Raw genomic sequence first — 19,938 nt, forward strand, 5'->3', positions numbered from 1 at the left:
CCAGCTTCGAGGGAACGATGGTATTGAATGCTGAGCTGTAATCTACAAACAGCATCCTCACATACGTGTCTCTCTTCTCCAGGTGTGACAGGGCAGTGTGTAGTGTCAGGGCTATGGCATCATCAGTGGACCTGTTGTGGCGGTATGCGAACTGTAGAGGGTCCAGTGAGTCGGGTAGTGCAGAGCAGATGAAGTCCCTGACCAGCTTCTCGAAGCATTTGCTTACGATGGGGGTCAGGGCTACAGGTCGCCAGTCGTTCAATGAGGAGATGGTGGAGGATTTGGGTACAGGGACGATGGTGGCCATTTTGAAGCAGGCTGGGACTACAGACAGAGAGAGGGAAAGGTTGAAGATGTGCGTGAACACTCCAGCCAGCTGAGCCGCGCATGACTTGAGGACGCGGCCGGGAATCCCGTCCGGACCAGTAGCTTTGCGTGCGTTCACCTTCCTGAAGCTTCCAGGTTTTCTAAAGATCTTTTATAGTTTTTCTCTGGACATTGGCTACCTTTTGTTGTTGTTGTTGTTTTGTTTATTAAGCCTAGTATTGGTTCCCTGGCATCCAGTATAAAAGCATAACTGAATAGAAAGACACACAATTGAATGTAATCAGTCACTGACTGGCCTCCCCAGGGCCCAAACTTCAACATTTTTAAAGCAGTGTGGGATAATCTTGGAAAACAACAGAACAAAAGTCAGGCAACACCCAAAGAAGAGCTTTGAATGTCCTTCAAGAAACCTGGAGAACTATTCTTGAAGCTTAATTAAAGACATTACAAGAACAGCCTGACCCTGGTAGCTCAGGCTGTGTTGAATGATGAAGGAGGTCATACCAAATATATGCAAACTCGGTTTTTGCTTTATATACTGAATATAAATGAATAAATTCAGAATTGTTTCAATAAATTGCTGTAGCTATTTTACTAGGAACTTTTGACTTTTGCACAGCACATGCTGAGATGGGCTACAACATTTATAAACTAAAATGATCAGATCAAAATGATAAATAATAACAAACTGAGACAAGAAAGCAACAAACGTAAGTATATCTTCAGCAGGCCTCACACATAACTGAATAAAATCTGCAGGCGTTAGCTGCTGAAGCTCTTAAGTAAGCTGTGTCAAATTGAGCTGTTTGTTGGCAGCTTTAAGAGCTTGTTGTGGGTGAGTTGTGGTGGCTCTTGGTGACGACAGGCTTATCACACTGTCATGTTGACAAAGTGGTTGACAAAACTGCAAATTAATCCATGAAACTGATGGCTTAAAATGCAGAGCCATGTTTATAATGTAGTGAGAACAAAAAATACACTCATTAAAATGTAAAATGGTATGAAAAACAACTCCAAAATAGTATTTTGGTCTCATAGAGGTGATGGTAGCAGTCTTGGTCATGCTTACAGTAAATGTCCCTGCAGTGATTCAGAGTGGCTGGTTTCCCATAGAATCAGAGTCTGTGTTTCCAGGGGGTCTTGCCCACTGGATTTTATGTTGATATGACGATGTGTTCTCTCAGAGGACTTGACATCTGGATTGTGAGATGGTTGAGAGATGGGTGGAGGGCAATAAAACATTTCCTGTTTCAGAAAACCCTCTTGCTTATTTAAAAAAAATTCTTAGGGAGTGTAAATGCCAAAGATTTAACAAGTTTATTGGTCCTATTAAATGAGCCTGAGACTTTTGTCCTTTGGTTTGAGGAGTTTCCTTCCTAAACAGGATGTTTGGACAGGAGTTACTGTAATTTAGAGAGTTATTGTTTGGAAACCATCAAAGAAAGTTGTGTTATAATTTCTTCCACTACTGTACAGGCCTCACACATACATGCACAGCTGTCAATTCTGATAGGGTCATTATTACAGTATTGAAGTACACACCTGAATGAACTTTGAATTTCAATGCTAAAAAGCTTGAAGAGATCCAAACAAGTAATCAGGTACTCTAAAGCTCTGTATTTTGTTGTCATTATAATTCCTTTAGAGAGTATGTGATTCACACTGTGATATACAAAGCAAAATAATTGTTCTAGGATGTAAGCCAACAACTTGAAACTATATTTCTTTACCCGGGGTACTTTTGTTTGAGAAAATGTCAGTAGCATCGAGACCACCAACCTCTGACACCCTCTCAGACTGTTCCCGGCAGCTTTAGGTTCCTACATTCATCACTTAATCTATTTGTGTTGACAATGCTGCATGAAATGTATGGACAGCCCATGCATGAGTACGGAGCCCTGCAAGGGATATTGGAGAAAAAAAAATTAAGATGAACTTTTGCAAGATCTTGCAAACGTTTTGCGAGATCTCACAAAGTAGGCCGCATCCTTCAGAGGCCACCAGCTCGAAGCTGACCAGGAGGTCGAGGCATGATGTGCCAGGAGTGCGGTGTTCCCCCCGGCTCTAGTGGGCCTCGACCTCCCGGTCAGCTTTGAGCTGGTGGGTAACAGACGTCTCCAAAAACGTCGGAGCACTTTTGCAAATATGTGATGTCTTGATAAACCAAGCAGATATTTGAAGTTTACACAGCTACATTTTGTGACCCATAAAGACTAATATTAAAACTAAGTAGCTGCCTCCATTGTTGGATACTGAAATTGGCTAGACCGCGCTATGAATTCTGGGATAGGTTGGGCCACGAAGGATACACCGACTTGGCCTTCAAATGCGACCTGCGAAGGATTTGTGGAGGAAGACTTTTTAAATATCTTCCCAATTATATCAAGACTGATGCAAACATATCGAGATAAGTTTGCATCACTGGGGTCAAAGCTGAGTGTAGCCAGGAGCTGTCTGTATTTGTGTCTGTGTGATGCACTTATGTAGTTTATGGATGAACCTTGTGCATCCAGTTTGCTGGCTCTACCAGATATAGTCACATCAGGCTTTAAAAAAACTAACAGACAGCTATAAACCATAGTGGAAGTTCAAAATGCAAGTCCACAAAACAGGGAGTTGCAAGTCCACGTATATATCGCATTACGCATTACGATCAACGATGACTGATCAAAGAAAATAAAGAAGCCTATCAAATGTGACCGCGCCGATATGTAGAACAAATTTGGAAATAGATATACTGAAACACCAGTTTGTCTTCAATTTGCTAAATTTGTTTGGCAATGACAATATAAATAACTTAATTGGTCTTTGATAAAGCAACTTAATGCTTTCTAATGCTTTTCCGTTACTAATAAGGTGTACGCACTGAGTGATTTAACGTTACAACAAACCAGGATACAGGAAAATACCTCATAAGCTATAGTTTGTAAACACAGCATCAAGAGTAACCAAGAAGAAGGGAGGATTGGTGTTTATGTGGCGTTTGGATTATACATCTTCTGTTCATCTCTGAGAACGAACGCTGGAACATAGCAGATGCTGTTCAGTCTGTGTCTGTATGTGCAGAAGAAAAAAATGTGTTTTGATTTGGCGCATTTATTTCAGACTAAACATTTTTTTCGGACTTATCATATATGTGACAGTAGAAATTTAAGCTTGGACCACCCATTTAGCTGTCACGTTTTAACAACTGGGACTTAAAGTGCTTGAGTAAAGAAATCAAGATAAGTCGGCAGCGAAAAATAAGAACAAAAAAACCCACAAAGAGAAATATAAAGAAAAGCATAGAAAAGACAAGAAACAATTAATCAAAAATATATTCATTCTTTAAAAATAACAAAATGTCTCAAGTCTCGTGCAAAGGTGAAAGAGACTGTCTCATATGGGTTTAAGTGAACTCATGATACGTTTTCCTCGTACTTATTTTCTATCACTGTTACTGTTACAATGGTGATGATTATGTTAAATGAAATTTCAAGTAATCCATGTGAGCCCAAAGTTCAGGCTTCGAACTATTCTCAGCACTGTCTCAGGCCGTTTGTCCTGCTCTTAGACCTGCATGATGTCAGCGAGACTGGATATCTTTAATATGATGATCTAAGACACACAGCGCAGGCTGTTACCACATAAAGTCCCACCTACCTGATGTTTAAACTTTCTGTTTATAAGGCAGGGGCAGTCAGAGGACAGTTGGTTTAAATGGAAGGGATGGCAGCTAAACAGCTTGATTTGAGACAACAAGATCCAGTGTTATTTTGAAATGTGAATCATGTGGTTCAGGAATAAGAATAGCTCATGGAGTGTGAAATCAGTATGATAGGTCCTGTTTAATTTTTAAAGCTGGGGGAAAAGTATCAGTTTGAGAGGGGCAGCGAGTCAGAGGAAGGTTGTCTTAAAGACAACTTTAATGAGGGTCATGGTTTAGATAAATAAGAGTGATTTTGAGCTGTAATGTAAAGCTACTGTAGTGGAATAAAAAAGGAACTGGAAACGAGCATAGCTGTAGCTCAGGTGGCAGAGCAGGTTAGCCACTAATCAGAAGGTCGGTGGTTCGATCCCAGGCTGCCTCCTGGCTGCATGCCAAATATCCTTGGGCAAGATACTAACCTTGTTTGCCTACTGGTGGTGGTCAGAGAGCCCGGTGGCGCCAGTGTGCCCCAGGGCAGCTGTGGCTACAATGTAGCTTGCCATTGCCTGTGTGTGAATGGGTGAATGACTGAATGTAGTGTAAAGCAGGAACTGAGTAAAGTGCTATACAAATGCAGGCCATTTACATTAAAGTCTCCTTTTGATTCATAGGGTCTGATTGCTTGAAGCGTAGTCTTTTTCATAATTTAAACCTTTACAATATCAATGTCTCAAGGGTTCTCTATACACCAAAATAATATAAGAAAAACTATGACTGCCAGGGAGTTGTTATTGTTGATGCTTTGGTAGGATTTCCCATGAAGTTGTGACTAATGAAGCAGGATGTTCTACACTGAGTGCTGTAGTATGAACAATTCACATGTAAACTGGAAGTGGTGCATAACTGAAGCAAATCCAGATAAGTCTCCTAAGCTCTGAAACATTCCTTCTTCAGTCTTGGCCAAGATCCCATTCCTCCAAAATTGTACTTTGGTCTTTGATGTCCGGGAGATAAAAATGTAAATTCCCGTGGGGAGTTTTCTGTCCCCAGCAGCAGATGATTGACATGCTGTCCTTCCGTGCTCACAGTATATTTACTGGTGCAGAGACTCATATAATCAGATTTAATTCTCGTGACTTAATTAGGTTCACAGATTTTTTAAGTCTCATTCACTAATGTGAGTGCATGTTGTTTTTGGATTTGTTACAAGAATTCACAAATCTGGCCACCTTACTCTCTCTCTCTCTCTATGTGTGTTGCTGTCTTGCACTCTGCCTTAATTAGGAAGTGCAGAGAGGGAACAGGGTACATTTCGTCTGTATGTAAGGAATGAATCCAGTGGAACAGCAGCCAAACTGGAGTTCACATGGAGAAAAGGCATCCACCCCAGTTTACAGTTCAATGGAGGCTGGACACTGTATCTGTGTGTGCAGAATAGAATAGAATAGCCCTTTATTGTCACTGTACTTGTTCGACGAAATTATGAGTGCTCCACCCTAATTGTGCAGGAGTGTGCTGCTGGTTTATCTTGTGTGTGCGTGTGTGTGTGTGTGTGTACTTGTATGTGTGTGTCTTGGGGACCGCTTTAAATTTTCCACCTCTAAAGAGAGGACAGTTTGGCAAAGTGAAAACTCAATTTATGAAACACCTTCAAAGAGTTTTGTTGAGACTAAGGTTGATGTAATGATGCAACAGGGTTAGAGAGGAGCGGTTAGACTAATTTCTGTTGAACAAGATCACATTAAGCCCAGTTTAATCTCAAGTGCCAGACAAGTTAAGTTGTTGTAGTACCACCAACATTTTTCCTTTCTTTAGTAGAAAGAAGTTCATTAAACATTAGACAATTAAATATAGAGTATCTGTTAAAATCAATAGACAGTAAACATCATCATATCGTGTGAGACAGCTTTTCCACCTTCAGTTAGTCTACTGTCACTAAAAAGAAATGTTTTGGATACGTCTCCAAGGCTAGCTATCTTACTTCAGGCTACAGGCTATGGGGGCTATAAAATTGAAAACAATTAGTGCTTTGGTTTGTGACGTTATCCATTCTGTCAGTGCAATGTTTCCTGGTGCAATAAATGGGGAAAAATTTCCAAAAATGATGCCCTCCTCTCTTGCAATTTTAATTTTCTATGCAGTGGGTCAGATTGGACAATAGATATAAAAGAGAGGAAGTGCCTTAAACATTTCTTTCTAAAAGGTAGAAAGGTAGTGACTCCTCTAGTTGAAAAAAGATGATGTCCAGTATAAGAAAACTACTTACACTCTGACCTCAGTAAAGACTGTACTGATGAGTGCATGAACTCAGTTCAAGTCTTATGGAATACAGCAGTATCAGGAAGGACATTAAAGCAGGGTATGTTTAGGGGGGACCATATAAATGTGCACAGGCCCTCATGTCTGGTTTAAAAGAAATTGGAAATTGTGTGGCTCAAAGTTTCAGAGATGAAATTTCACAAATCAGTGGGTGACATCATGGTCGCTATGTCCATGTTTTATATAGTCTATGGAACTCTTTGGGAGACGTTTGACACCACAGAGATGGAGTGAAGTGTCAGTAAATAACCTCACAAAGTTAGACATGTCATTAGATTTGTGTCCTGGACATGTGGATGATAATCAAAATGAAAATGACACTCTTCAGTGTCAGAATGAGGAATTGTCTCCCGTCATTCACCCTACCCTGGGTCATTTTTGTTGCACAGTTGCATAGAGGTTTATGAGGCTGCCTAGTATGCCATTTGTTCTGTTCTGATCACAAATGCCCAGAAAAGTTATCTCTCTTTCAGCAATGTGCACCATACTCCCCCAGGGGTGGTTTGTACTGAAGTATACAGTTACAGTTTAGCCTTACATGGTCTTCGTGTAATCTCCCTGGAGTATTTTTGGAGACAGTCTAATGACTCATTGTTTTTGCGCATTCAGAGTTCATTTTCATGTGTAAAAATCAAAGTATTTTTAAGGGTTACATGTTTTCTTTGGCACAAGGGAGTAAATCACAAAGCCTAGCTGGTGTTTTAAGTTTGACAGTAGATTGATCTTTATTGCTGGAGAATTACATGTGGTTTCACAGTAGTGCATTTGACTACTTTGCATGGTGAATATAAGTGGTAGAAAGAAAAGAAAGAAAATAAAAGTCCCTCATGTCTATCATGCACAATAAAAATTACAAATGTATTCTACAGTTACTGCAAATTTATTTAGCTGTATCATGAATTTTATGTTTAAAAGTATTCAACATAAGTTGTAATAAAAATAATCTAACACTGACTCTCTCTTGATTCTACAGATCGTGAAGACCAGTCCATTCTCTGCACGTAAGTGAAAATCTCTCTCCTCCATGCTCACCTGTTCCATCTCTGCATGTTTGTTTTTTTACATTTTAAACATCACATAAAAGCAGGAGTGAATGCTACATCTGTTTGTGTGCAAGAACAGTTACATAATGCTTGTGTAAACATAGATCTAAACAGACGAAATACCTTTTTGGTCTCTCAGCACCGTTTCAACCATTAGTGCCAAAAAGAAATGATTTTGTTTGTCGGATTTTGTTACCATGGAGTCATCTTGTATTCAAAGACAGCTAAACTGGATGTGCTTTAATGCTTTTACGGTGCTCCCAGAGGCCCCTCTCTCCTCTCAGACCCTTACTCAGGAAGTATGCCCTGGATCCTGATGGGAGAACCAGATTAGCTCTGCAAATGTGTTGGCTCTATTTTGTTTGTTTATTTGTTCTAAACTAATTATTGAGAACTTTGACTGGGCAATTGGACATCCAGGGACAAACGGCCTCATTTTGTCTCTTAATGATAGCTTGATATTTGGACTGGCCTGAACTGAACTGTACTTTTAATTTATAGAAAACAAAGTGAGTTAATTAGTTTTTCTTTGTGTGCTGGAGTGACTTCACATTTTGTCATGTACCATTTTAAATTAGTTGCACAATATAATCTTTCTGTTTATACATGTATATCTCAGTCATAAATGTAATTTAAAGACAATCACAAGAATAACCTTCTACACAAGAAGGTTAATTTACATGAGGCCATATTTAAAACTGTTTAAAGTTTTATACGCAGAGCCGAAACACCATCAGCTTGGAACATCAAGTCCTTGCACTTTTTAAGATTTCTGAGCCCCATCAGGCCTTTGGACCCATAAAAGGCAAAAATGTTTCAGCAATGATACGTGGAATTTCATTTATGACATTCTTCCTTGTGGGTGGATGCACTTGTGTTTAATTGCTTTGTATGCTTTGTGGTATTGTTTTTACAACAATCTATTATGGGCCGCTTGCATTTTAATGATTTTTAGTGAAAGCACTTTTTAATGTTGTGACTGGAGACTTGTGTGTGTGATTTTAAGCTGTTAATTAGTTGGGAAATTACACAGAGTGACATTTCTGTCACAAATTTCATATACTTCCTCTGTGGATGGACATGCACCGTTTTACCATGTCTGAAATCTGGTGAAGGCAAAAGAGGATTCAAAAGCGTGACTTTTGAAAGTGAAGGTTAGAGTAATCAAACAAACAAAAATAGACTAAGGGTCGACTAAATAAGTGGATCCGGATGACCAAAAAAAGGGAACTAAACTTGAGGAATAGGCTTGAACATTAGAGAAACGTTGAATGGCAGACAAGAAGATCCAAACTAAATACTACAAAGAAGAATAGATAACAGGACGCAGGTGAAGCAAATCAAGATACAGACAGTAATTACAGTGTTATTAATACAAAATACCAAAACAGTTTCAAACCTATTATAACAAAATTAAAACGGCTCCAGTCTGGACTTTTATTTGTGGGTTTGATTATATCTTAAAATGATTCCTACTGTATCTTCTGGTTGCTGAGTCCTGATGAATGTATTATTTATTGTATTTCCCTGATTGCTCCATATAATAGTAAAAACGTGCCATGGGAAATAGTTGGGATGCTAAGAAATTTTTGGCATTTCAGCTTCACAAGGTCACCAGTTTCTTTTGTCTGCTGTTCAGTATATTTTCATGAAAAACAGACTGATGGGACAAGAATATTCACTATACTTCTGACTAGCTTAGGGCTCAAAGTTATAAATTTTTTAATGAGGAACGCCAAATATTTAGCCTTCCTGTCTGTTCTTGTAATTTTGATTTGTCAATCTAATAAAAAAGGGTGTGCAATTCATTTTCTCAAGGGGCCTCAAGTTCTCAAGAAACTGGAACTGCTGTGGAAGATCACATTAATATGCTGAACTCTGCTCAGTGTTAATTTTATCACTTTTGTCCACAGTCCCAGTTTCTCATGGGGCCCCCCTGGGAAAAATGATTGCCCACCTCTTCTTTAAAAGACGATACTACTTCCCTGATATTCAGTGACACATGTACACTTGTAAAATGTAGAAAAAATTGATGTTTTTATGAAATTAAATTCCCAAATATTAGAAATGCGGCCATCCATTCTGTAATCGTTCATACCCTTTCAAATAATCTTATAACAGCAAGTGAAACCTGTGCTGCTTACTGTGGATAAGCCGGATGAGACAGCTTGATAAACTATCAGGAAAAAAATCCCAACAGAATTTGCTCTGCACTAACAGCTGCCTGCAATAGCAGCCTGGATGTCATATATCCTTAGCAGACCTGAGCAGGACTGAGTAATTACACTCCTCTTTATGCTGCCAGGCCCTAACACAGTGAGCATCCGATGCCTTTTATGGACCCATGACCGAGCATGTCTGTGTGTTCTGGCTAGTGGCTGATGGCTCTGGGATCATTCAACTTTATTTGAAGTAGCCAAGTTCATTTTCGGGGAATAAATTGCATCGTCTCGCTTATGTTTAAGTAATTAAATGCATTTCAAGCATACAGTAGCACGTTTTAGATTTTTGTCTAGTCTAAGAGTCGTTGTCATATAACTTTCATCAAGTTATCAGGTATATAAACGAATATAAGAAGTATATTAACATGAAGTATCGGGTCACATTCTAAGAGCTAGCTCGGCTCTAGTGGAATGGTTGCATGAAATACTCCCTCCTGTCTCTTCGGGTGCATCTTAAAACCGATTCTTATATAGTGCCTTTCTAGTCTCCCAGAGTACTCAAAGCACTTTGTACAACATGCCGCATTCACCCATTCACACAAGCACTGTCTTCTATGTTTTTAAATGCTTTCTAACTAGCATTCACACACATTCATACTCCAATGGATTCATCGGAGAACAACTTAGGGCTAATATCTTGCCCAAGGATATTTGACATGCAGACTAGGGGGAGTCAGAGTTCGAACTCCCAACCTTCCGATCGGTAGACGACCTTGTTAGACTTAACTAGAGTAACTCTGAATGAGTTAAATTTGGGAATCTTATAATCGGTCTCAGACAACTTTCTTCCCTTATGAACAACAGGTGAGTAGCATCAGTATGCACAAATAAGAAAAAGGGTAATAAATCCCTTTTAAAATAACCTTTTCCCTGAAACTGTGTAGATTATCACAGGACCTGTGTGTAGTATACAGTCTGAACAATAACATTATGCTTTGTGTCAGGCACAGTTATCTCTGCAGCACATGATTTCCATTCAAATAAACTGGGTTACTGAAGTGTGAACAGAAACCTGTCAGTATTGCTTATCTTCATTGTCCTCTCTCCTTCTCTATTTCTTTTTCAATCCCACTGTAACTTTTTCCTCCCTAGTGGAGAGTCTGGTGCTGGGAAGACAGAAAACACCAAGAAAGTCATCCAGTATTTGGCTGTTGTGGCCTCCTCGCACAAAGGCAAGAAAGACAGCAGTGCTGTAAGTATCTGTGTAAAGAAACCATGATAGTTAGGATCTGTCAGCCAGTTCCCTCACTCTTAATGACATAGGAAACTACCCAGTTTAATCCTGTATATTACCATTTCCTCCAAATAGCAACATGCAGGATCACAGTTGGCTTACGTGAGTAAAGGGGAATGCCCGGAGTGTGTTTTTCTGTGTGGTTTTCATGTGCGTGTTCCTTCTTTAGGTTAGAAAAGTGCATGAAGATTGATAGTGTCACTGTTGCCCCCGAAATACCTGTTTTTCTACTGATTTTGCTTACACCAAAAGTACAGATGCCAAATGTTACTTTCCTTCTGTTAGATGGTGTTTACCCTAATATTCATCATCAAACAAAGTTTATTAAGGCTGCATGATCATCAGATTACTGAATCTCAGTCACATTTCAAACCTTGTGTTGTTCAGTGGCAGATATCCAGTTTTGCCTTCTCCTCAAGCGGTTCATTACGTTCAGTTTTTTGACCTCCATCTTCTTTAGACACCCTTTCACTGCCAGTGGAGATTATATGCAAGCCTCCCCGACAGTGAAAGGGTCTCTCACAGATCACAGTGTGAGCATGCCCTGTTTTTACCTATCAAACACCAGTCGCCCCCTTCCTTCCTTCCTTCCCTCCCTTACTTCCTCCCTTCCTTCCCTCCCTTACTTCCTCATCCGACTGCCAGTGGGCCTGACGTGGGCCGTGAGGCTGTCCTGTAACTTTTACTTTGTGGAGTTTTTAAAACTCAGTTTGGGAAACTCTGTTGACTTTTAAACATTGTGACTTCACTAAAATCAGCAACAAACTTGAAGCTTTCACAAAAAATAAATAAATTATTTTAACGGTACTTCAGCTCAAACCTCACAAGTTGATGTTGCTGTTCTGGTGCTCGGGTAATAATTGGAAAAAGTCAGTCAAAGCAACGCTTCCCTTTGGCTCTGACCCTGCTCACTCAGAAGGTCTTTGCTCCCAGAGGAATAATTATCTCTGGACACTGTCCTCTATAGGACCTTGAGGCTCCCATGGACTGCCTGTGCAGAAATAGCATTGGATTAAACTCTTTTTTTTCTGCTTTCTCTTACTTCCGCTCATTCTCAAGCACTTTTTTAGCAGTTTCTCCTAATCTGTACTCTTAGATATTTGTATTTAAACTATGTCTCAAGGATCAGTCTTTCCCACCAGCTGTAACTTTCTCTTTCATGCTGTCATGCTTTGCATCTTTTTTCCTTTTCTATTTTCTCATTTTTCCTTCAGAGACTTAAATAAACAGGACCTTCTTCTCTGCTTTGCCACCTCTGAACTGCATCTCATCAGCGGGTCTGTATCCTCCTGTTTTTTTCTTACATATAATATAAATACTTGGCTTTTAATTGAGGACACAACTTTTCCCAAATTAAAGCATTTTTCTAAGAGGCAAATTCCAAAATTATTTTAGTTCTCTTTTTTAAATTTTCCCATGTTCCTTTGAAATGTCTATATGTCTGTTTGGTTTGCTAAAGCAAGCTTAAAATATCTGTCAAAATATCACTAGTTTTGCCAAATTTCACATAAAAATACAGTATGAAGTGAAATAATGTGAAAACCGGGAATATTACTTCAATTCACATTCAGTCAGTATTGGCTACGTCTTTTACTTATTATCATTATTTCTATTTTTAATTACGGCTGTGGCTGACCTCCATATTTGTCAGTGAGTTCCAAAAACAGTCCTCTAATATATGGAAAAATATATATCAGCATTAGTAAAAACATCTGTAAACCACATATTTTGAAACTGAGCTTAACGAATTCACACAAGTTGGCAAACAGCTTCACATGGCTATCGTTTGTCTTCATTATCTTTGTGCTACAAGTCGTGCTCCTTTCTCTTCTTCCTAGCTTTAGCTCACTTACAGTGTTGCTAAGGGAGGTGTTTTTAAGCAAGAGAGGTTAGGTAGAGGTCTACAGCGCCCGACCTGGATACAGACTAGGACAGACCACTTTGATCAGGTGGATTAACTCAATGCAGAGTGACGGGGTGTCTGCCTCATTTACTGACTATCGCCCAGCTCCACCTGCATCTACAGTCTCTGCAGTCACGCTGGAAGCAAATTGCATCTCCAGTAGGATGTTTCTGAATCAGAATCATTTTGATTTGCCAACGCACTGAATAAAAAAAACTTTGTTGGAATATTTTCACAGCTTTTCAGCTGGTATTTGGAAGCCTGTGACCCAACATAACCCACCTCATCCATCTCAGCCTCTGATCTTCGTCATCAACAACAGCTTCTCTGGATTTTAACAGTTTCTCAGAACTGATGGAGGAGTGTTTTGGTCATGTCTGTGTTATGTAATCCATCCAGTATTCATCAGAAAATCAAAGAAGACTACAGTGAAATTATTATATTAACCTTTTGTAACTTGATATAAATGTACTTGTCCAAATATTCATTGTTTAGTTAGGACCCGCGCCCTTCGTCTTGTTTTCTGCCTTTTTTCCCTTGTCACTGATGATATTCTGGTAGACCTACGCTAACCTATCAATACTGACCCTATACTACTTCATCCCCACCAAACTCCAACTCCACTGCATCACAAGCAGCGAATCAGTCCTTCTTAGTCACATTTTTCTGTGTTGCTGTCATCACTAGGGGGAGCTGGAGAAGCAACTCCTGCAGGCCAATCCTATCCTGGAGGCCTTTGGAAATGCTAAGACCATCAAAAATGACAACTCCTCAAGATTTGTGAGTTTTGTGAAGTTATAGAATGCATTGTTTAGATGTTTTCTTAGTTATATTTTTTGCACGTATCGTGATCTCACTTCTCATTTATCTCTCTCACAGGGAAAATTCATCCGCATCAACTTTGACGTGACCGGCTACATTGTTGGAGCCAACATTGAGACTTGTATCCTTTTTACTTTTTAATCTTAGACATATTATTTTTACAGTGAGAAGACTTTTTGTGTTGCCTTTCATCTGCACCAAAAGTTAAATGCTGTGTGCTGCTTTTTGATTTCAAATAAGTTATTGCAAAGTTTATCTGCTGACAGCTTTTGAATAACAGTTTATTTCGGGCCATTATAAATCATCTTTTTCCTATAAAAGGCGTTTTTTTAGGTATATAATTCAAACTTGCATCATCTATGAGATTTTTAAAACAATGACTGCTAGCTTTGTTGCTAATTACTTAATTACTTATTACTATTACAATTATTACAATTACTTATTAATCACTTGGATGAACTGTTTAGATTGTTTAAAGTCACAATAACCTCAGAAAATAAATGTTTGGCTTTAAATCAAGAATTCATACACTGATTACTGCAAAAATTAACACTAATATCTGATGACAGTTTATTTTTAAACATAATGTCATACTCTTCTGGACATTTTTCTGTCATATAACCTAGGAATAAAATCAGGGCTTGTGAAAATATTTCACATTTGGCTAGATACTGAATAGGTGGCACTCATTCGATGACATTTTGGAGAGAGATAGATTATTAGATCATTAGAAACTGAAACTTGACTGGCTTGTAAAAAAAAACACAAGGCATTAATTATATTCTTCCTATTTAGTTAAAACAAGAATTATCATTTAAGGCTGAACAGAGGTTTGTAAACTAAATTGCCCCTACTCACAAATGAGATTTTTATTCTTTAACAGTTGCTCTCAGATCTGCTGGAGAAGTCTCGCTGTATCAGACAGGCAAAGACAGAAAGAGCTTTTCACATTTTCTACTACATGATTGCTGGTGCCAAGGACAAACTGCGCGGTAAGATGATTATAAACCCAAAATATGTGTGTGATTTCTTTGATGCTGCTGCTCAGCTGTTAGCAGGGCTTCTTTGATGCTGCAGCAGTTAGCAGGGCTTCTTTGACAGTGTGTTGTACATATCACCGTCATGTGGAAGTCTCATCTGGAACTGGAGGAAGGGGAAAAGGAAGTCACTTCTGGTCTTCGTTGACTGTCATGCATGTCACAATTTATCCAGCTGGATTATGAAAATGTTTTTTTAAGGTCATGGAGGAAAAGAATTTTCTCAAACTCTCAAAGAAGATTTTCTTCCAACTGATGTTTAACCACAATAATCAAAATAAAGCTGAGTAAAGCGTTCCTGCATGTTATTTATGACCACTCGTGCTATTTTCTCACGAGAGCAAAATCTTCATAAAAAGTTAAGCCTCACTGATTCACAGATTACTGACCACAGAACGATGATGATGATAAGTCGCTGTTTTTCTTTATTTTCAGAGGAGCTACTTCTGGAGCCCTTCAGTAATTACCGCTTCCTCAGCGCAGGCCACGTCCAGATCCCTGCCCAGCAAGACGATGAGATGTATGAGGAAACCATGGAGGCCATGAATATCATGGGCATCACAGAAGAGGACAGAATTGGTATCAGCGTAGTAATAAGCATAGCATTAGCATCGCTCTAATACTGTCGGGTCTTTACCTTCTGAATCTGGACTGTTGTTGTGAATTTGCATTGAAGAGGCAACATTCATTTACATTTAAATCAGAAAACAAGCTGATTTTGGGGAAATGTTCCAGCAAACAAGAAGAACATTATTATTAGTGTTTCCCCGTGAAGTCAACCACTTGATTTCCTTGTTCCAGATATCCTGAAGGTGTGCTCCACAGTGATGCAGCTGGGAAACATTGAATTCAAGAAAGAGAGGAACCAGGAGCAGGCAACCATGCCAGACAACACTGGTTAGACACAACTTCTTCCTGCCATTAGAAATCCCACTAGGGGTTATTGACTTTTACAAAGCCAGCTGTAACTTTAAAAATGTATTATCTATAGCAGCAAGAACACCTGGGTGAAATAATATTGTGTCCAATATGACAAAATTTCTGTCTTTGTAGCTGCGCAGAAGGTGTGTCACCTGCAGGGCATCAATGTGACAGACTTTACACGAGCCATCCTCACCCCTCGCATCAAAGTGGGCAGGGAGGTGGTGCAGAAGGCACAGACCAAAGAGCAGGTACTGCAAGGAGGAAACTGTTTAAAAACACAGGAATAACTGTGTGTTAATCACAGTCTGGTCTGTGTTCTTCTGTGTGTCTGTGTCTGTTAGGCTGACTTTGCTATAGAAGCGTTGGCCAAAGCTGTCTTTGAGCGACTGTTCCGCTGGATCCTGGGCCGGGTTAACAAAGCCCTGGATAAGACTAAACGCCAAGGAGCCTCCTTCCTGGGAATCCTTGACATTGCCGGTTTTGAGATCTTTGAGGTATAGATCATCACACACTGTAAAAAAAAATTGTAATATAAAAGAATTTTACTGTGTATTTTCCAGTTTTGTACTGTTCTTCTAGAATATCATTAAATTTACATAAATAGACTGTGATTTTACATTTCAAATGTAAATTAATGTAAAATCACTGTAAATGTAATAAAACATAATTTTCTTGTTTTTTAAATGTATTTGTCTGTATATATGCATATTTAGATTATTAAAATACATTCACAAATGAAAAAGGCAAAGTCCCATGTAAAATTAGGACAACAAACTGTATTGTCATTACTGGAAATAACCGTATTTTCATGAGAAAGTTATTTTCTGGTATTATTTTGGCGCCCCAGCTGCCAGAATATTACTGTTTTTTTAGGATTTTTTTTTTTTTACGGTGCAGAGCGCTTGGAAAGATAGTGGATGTGATATGCATGTCTTCATCTTTGTGTTCTGGCTATTGCAGGATAACTCCTTTGAGCAGCTGTGCATCAACTACACCAATGAGAAGCTACAGCAGCTTTTCAACCACACCATGTTCATCCTGGAGCAGGAGGAGTATCAGAGAGAAGGCATCGAGTGGAACTTCATTGACTTTGGCCTTGACCTCCAGCCCTGCATCGAGCTCATTGAGAGGCCAGTAAGTGTTAATAATAAATAACAGCATCAGTTAAATCTTACACAGCCTCTTAATCACATAAATATTCTCTGCAGAACAACCCTCCAGGCATCCTGGCCCTGCTGGATGAAGAGTGCTGGTTCCCCAAAGCCACAGATATCTCCTTTGTGGAGAAACTTTTAAACACACAGGGCAACCACATGAAATTTGCCAAACCTAAACAGCTTAAAGACAAAACAGAGTTCTCCATTCTTCATTATGCTGGGAAGGTGAGAATGATGGCAGTTAGGAGAAGGGAAAAATGTTCTGTCTTCATAATGTTTATCTTAATTTGAAGACAATCATCTTGCATTCTCATGAAAGCTCACATAACTTTGTCGTCTTGCTGTTTTAGGTAGACTATAACGCCACAGCCTGGCTGACAAAGAACATGGACCCTCTAAATGACAACGTTACAGCACTGCTCTCCAATTCTTCTAACCAGTTTGTCCAAGACCTCTGGAAAGATGGTGAGATGCATATGATTTTATTCCGTCTCATAAGTTTATTGTAAGCCACTCTGAGACAAGGACCAAACTCTCCTCAGTGATAAGGCATAAAAACAGCAGAAGCTTCTGCTGCCACAACTAAACTAGATTTTCTTCTTTACTGAAATCCTAGAAATGTTTTTCTGCACATTTTGCATTTGTCTTTGGAGAAACTTCTAGGTTAGGGCTTCCTAGCTTGCCCTGAGAGGCACTCAGAAAAGAGACTATTTATCTAGGAAGTTCACTTCCCGGTTAAATAAAAGGGAAAAAAGAAACCTTAGTGATTGTTGAACTATTTTGGAGCCACAACTAAAGATATCACCTTGATTCTTTCATATTGATTTTTAGATGGGACAACTCAGATTTATTTTACCTTAAGAACATTAAAGCAAATCTGACGTGTACACAATGAAACAAATTACCCGAAAGCAACACACACATTTTACCTGCTTTTATCAATATGTTTGTCCCACAAAAGATATGCAATTAGATTCTTAAAACTGAAATAGGCATTAAAGCAAAGACAAGCTGATTTTACACACTGTTTTGTGTTTTTCAGCGGACAGAGTCGTCGGCCTTGACACATTAGCTAAGATGTCAGACACCTCCGGCCCGAGCGCCTCAAAGACCAAGAAGGGAATGTTCCGCACAGTGGGGCAGCTCTACAAGGAGTCTTTGGCAAAACTCATGACCACGCTGCACAACACCCAACCCAACTTCGTCAGATGTATCATCCCGAACCATGAGAAGAGGGTAAAGACAATTAGCAGCAAAACTACTAGACTAGCAATAATAAAACATAATTTTAGAGGTGGTTGCTGGTGGTTAATGATCAATTAATCAAGTGTGTGTGATTATCAGCTCTTGGCTGCTATCTATCCTCTTCATTTCCTATATCTTAAATGTGTACTTAGTATTTCACAGGATGGTGTAAAACCCTATAAGAACTTTTTTTTCACATGACTATAGATGCATATTGAGAGGAGAGCTTTTTCATCATCAAATAAATTAGCAATTGATCTCACTCCATATGTGGCCGTATTTCTAAAGTCATGAAAAAAAACACACACACATAACATAGACAAAATGAATTTATTACTAACCGGTCAGCATAAGCGAGTTATACTGTATGTATTTAGTTTTTGAAAACTTTATGTAATAAAACTGCAATCCTGCTCTACTCAGGCAGGGAAGCTGGATGCTAACCTGGTCTTGGAGCAGCTCAGGTGTAACGGTGTGCTGGAAGGAATCAGGATCTGTCGACAAGGCTTCCCCAACCGAATCGTTTTCCAGGAGTTCCGCCAGCGGTCGGTCTAGCTACTACTATACTATTTCAGTCAAAATTTCTCACCATATTAAGTGTAACATCTCTCTGGCTTCTTGCAGTTATGAGATCTTGGCTGCTAACGCTATTCCCAAAGGTTTCATGGACGGAAAACAAGCCTGCTGCCTCATGGTTAGTTCACAACTTCAAAATTGTCATCCATGTTCAATAACATTGACACACACCAAGGTAGAATTATCCTGTGTGACAACTTAATATATCACATCATTTACTGATCTCCTGTCTTTGTAGATCAAGCATCTGGACTTGGACCCCAACCTGTACAGAATCGGACAGAGTAAAATCTTCTTCCGCACGGGAGTGCTTGCTCAACTAGAGGAGGAGAGAGATTTGAAGATCACTGTGATCATCATTGCTTTCCAGGCCCAAGCTAGAGGCTTCCTGGCCAGAAAGTATGAAAATTGAAGCCCCCCCTTTAAAGCAGTTTATTTGGTGCTGTTATCACCGTAAATAAAACTTTGCATGTTGCACTATGTATTTTTTTTTTTGAAGGGCATTCGCCAAGCGACAGCAGCAGCTGACAGCTATGAAAGTGATCCAGAGGAACTGTGCTGCCTACCTCAAACTAAGGAACTGGCAGTGGTGGAGGCTTTTCACAAAGGTCAGCTAGTCAGTCTCTAGAAGCATATAAATGCAACAAAACCATAGTACATCTGTGTGTTTTTTGAGAAAGAAACTTTCCAGATACTACAAAATTATTTTGAAATGACAAATTCTGCCTTTTCCTTCTGAACAACAGGTTAAGCCTCTGTTGCAAGTGACCCGACAGGAAGAGGAGATGGGTCTCAAGGAAGAGGAGCTACAGAAAGCCAAAGAAGTTGCCACAAAGTTTGAGTCAGAGCTAAAAGAAATCACCTTGAAACATACACAGGTAAGGGATTAAATGCGCATCAATGACACAAACCTTGTTTTGCTTTCTTTTAATGAATCCGTTCAGCGTTGATTCGATAAAGTTTCCAGTTATGGAGAGTCTGCTGATTCTGCCTGTCTGTCAGATTGTGGAGGAGAGAAACGCACTGCAGGAGCAGCTTCAGGCAGAGACAGAGTTGTATGCTGAGGCTGAGGAGATGAGGGTCCGTCTGGCGGCGAAGAAGCAGGAGTTGGAGGAAATCCTCCATGAGATGGAGGCGAGGCTCGATGAAGAGGAGGAGCGTTCTCAGGGGCTGTTAGTGGAAAAGAAGAAGATGCAGCAGCAGATGCAGGTCAACATGTCTGTTTCGCACTGTTGTTCAGTTGGAGTTGTTATTGCTCGGGTAGCTGTGCTTTCACAGTGTGATAAAGCTGCTGGAGAAACTGAGGGTTCAGTCTTTTCATGCAGGAGTTGGAGGAACATTTGGAAGAGGAGGAAGACGCTCGTCAAAAACTGCACCTCGAGAAGGTTACCTGCGAGGGAAAGATCAAAAAGCTGGAGGATGATATTCTGGTAATGGAGGACCAGAACAACAAGCTGCTGAAGGTAAGTACTGGAAATCAGCATTTTTCAAAGTAAGTCAC

The 19,938-nt window shown here is 39.6% G+C and overlaps 1 protein-coding gene across 4 annotated transcripts in view; it reads left to right on the forward strand.

The window, feature by feature from the left end:
* myh11a (myosin, heavy chain 11a, smooth muscle) overlaps positions 1-19,938 on the forward strand; it is a 32,431-nt gene that overhangs the window by 5,565 nt on the left and 6,928 nt on the right. For 3 of the 4 annotated variants that reach the window (XM_085410621.1, XM_085410618.1, XM_085410619.1), the window contains exons 4-24: positions 7,248-7,275; positions 10,632-10,731; positions 10,849-10,875; positions 13,364-13,456; positions 13,556-13,619; positions 14,392-14,490; positions 14,971-15,114; positions 15,337-15,432; positions 15,589-15,707; positions 15,801-15,953; positions 16,420-16,593; positions 16,668-16,841; positions 16,967-17,081; positions 17,659-17,852; positions 18,285-18,406; positions 18,486-18,555; positions 18,676-18,836; positions 18,937-19,045; positions 19,184-19,315; positions 19,440-19,646; positions 19,763-19,900. In XM_085410621.1, the coding sequence (XP_085266747.1) occupies positions 7,248-7,275; positions 10,632-10,731; positions 10,849-10,875; positions 13,364-13,456; positions 13,556-13,619; positions 14,392-14,490; positions 14,971-15,114; positions 15,337-15,432; positions 15,589-15,707; positions 15,801-15,953; positions 16,420-16,593; positions 16,668-16,841; positions 16,967-17,081; positions 17,659-17,852; positions 18,285-18,406; positions 18,486-18,555; positions 18,676-18,836; positions 18,937-19,045; positions 19,184-19,315; positions 19,440-19,646; positions 19,763-19,900 (2,519 nt within the window). The remainder of the gene's footprint in view (positions 1-7,247; positions 7,276-10,631; positions 10,732-10,848; positions 10,876-13,363; positions 13,457-13,555; positions 13,620-14,391; positions 14,491-14,970; positions 15,115-15,336; positions 15,433-15,588; positions 15,708-15,800; positions 15,954-16,419; positions 16,594-16,667; positions 16,842-16,966; positions 17,082-17,658; positions 17,853-18,284; positions 18,407-18,485; positions 18,556-18,675; positions 18,837-18,936; positions 19,046-19,183; positions 19,316-19,439; positions 19,647-19,762; positions 19,901-19,938) is intronic. The other variant, XM_085410620.1, reaches the window with a different exon arrangement.

This window comes from Rhamphochromis longiceps, linkage group LG6 (genome assembly GCF_057381845.1).
Source record: "Rhamphochromis longiceps isolate RC_006_pf linkage group LG6, R_longiceps_female_GT1.1, whole genome shotgun sequence".
In the NCBI taxonomy this organism is placed as follows: domain Eukaryota; kingdom Metazoa; phylum Chordata; class Actinopteri; order Cichliformes; family Cichlidae; genus Rhamphochromis; species Rhamphochromis longiceps.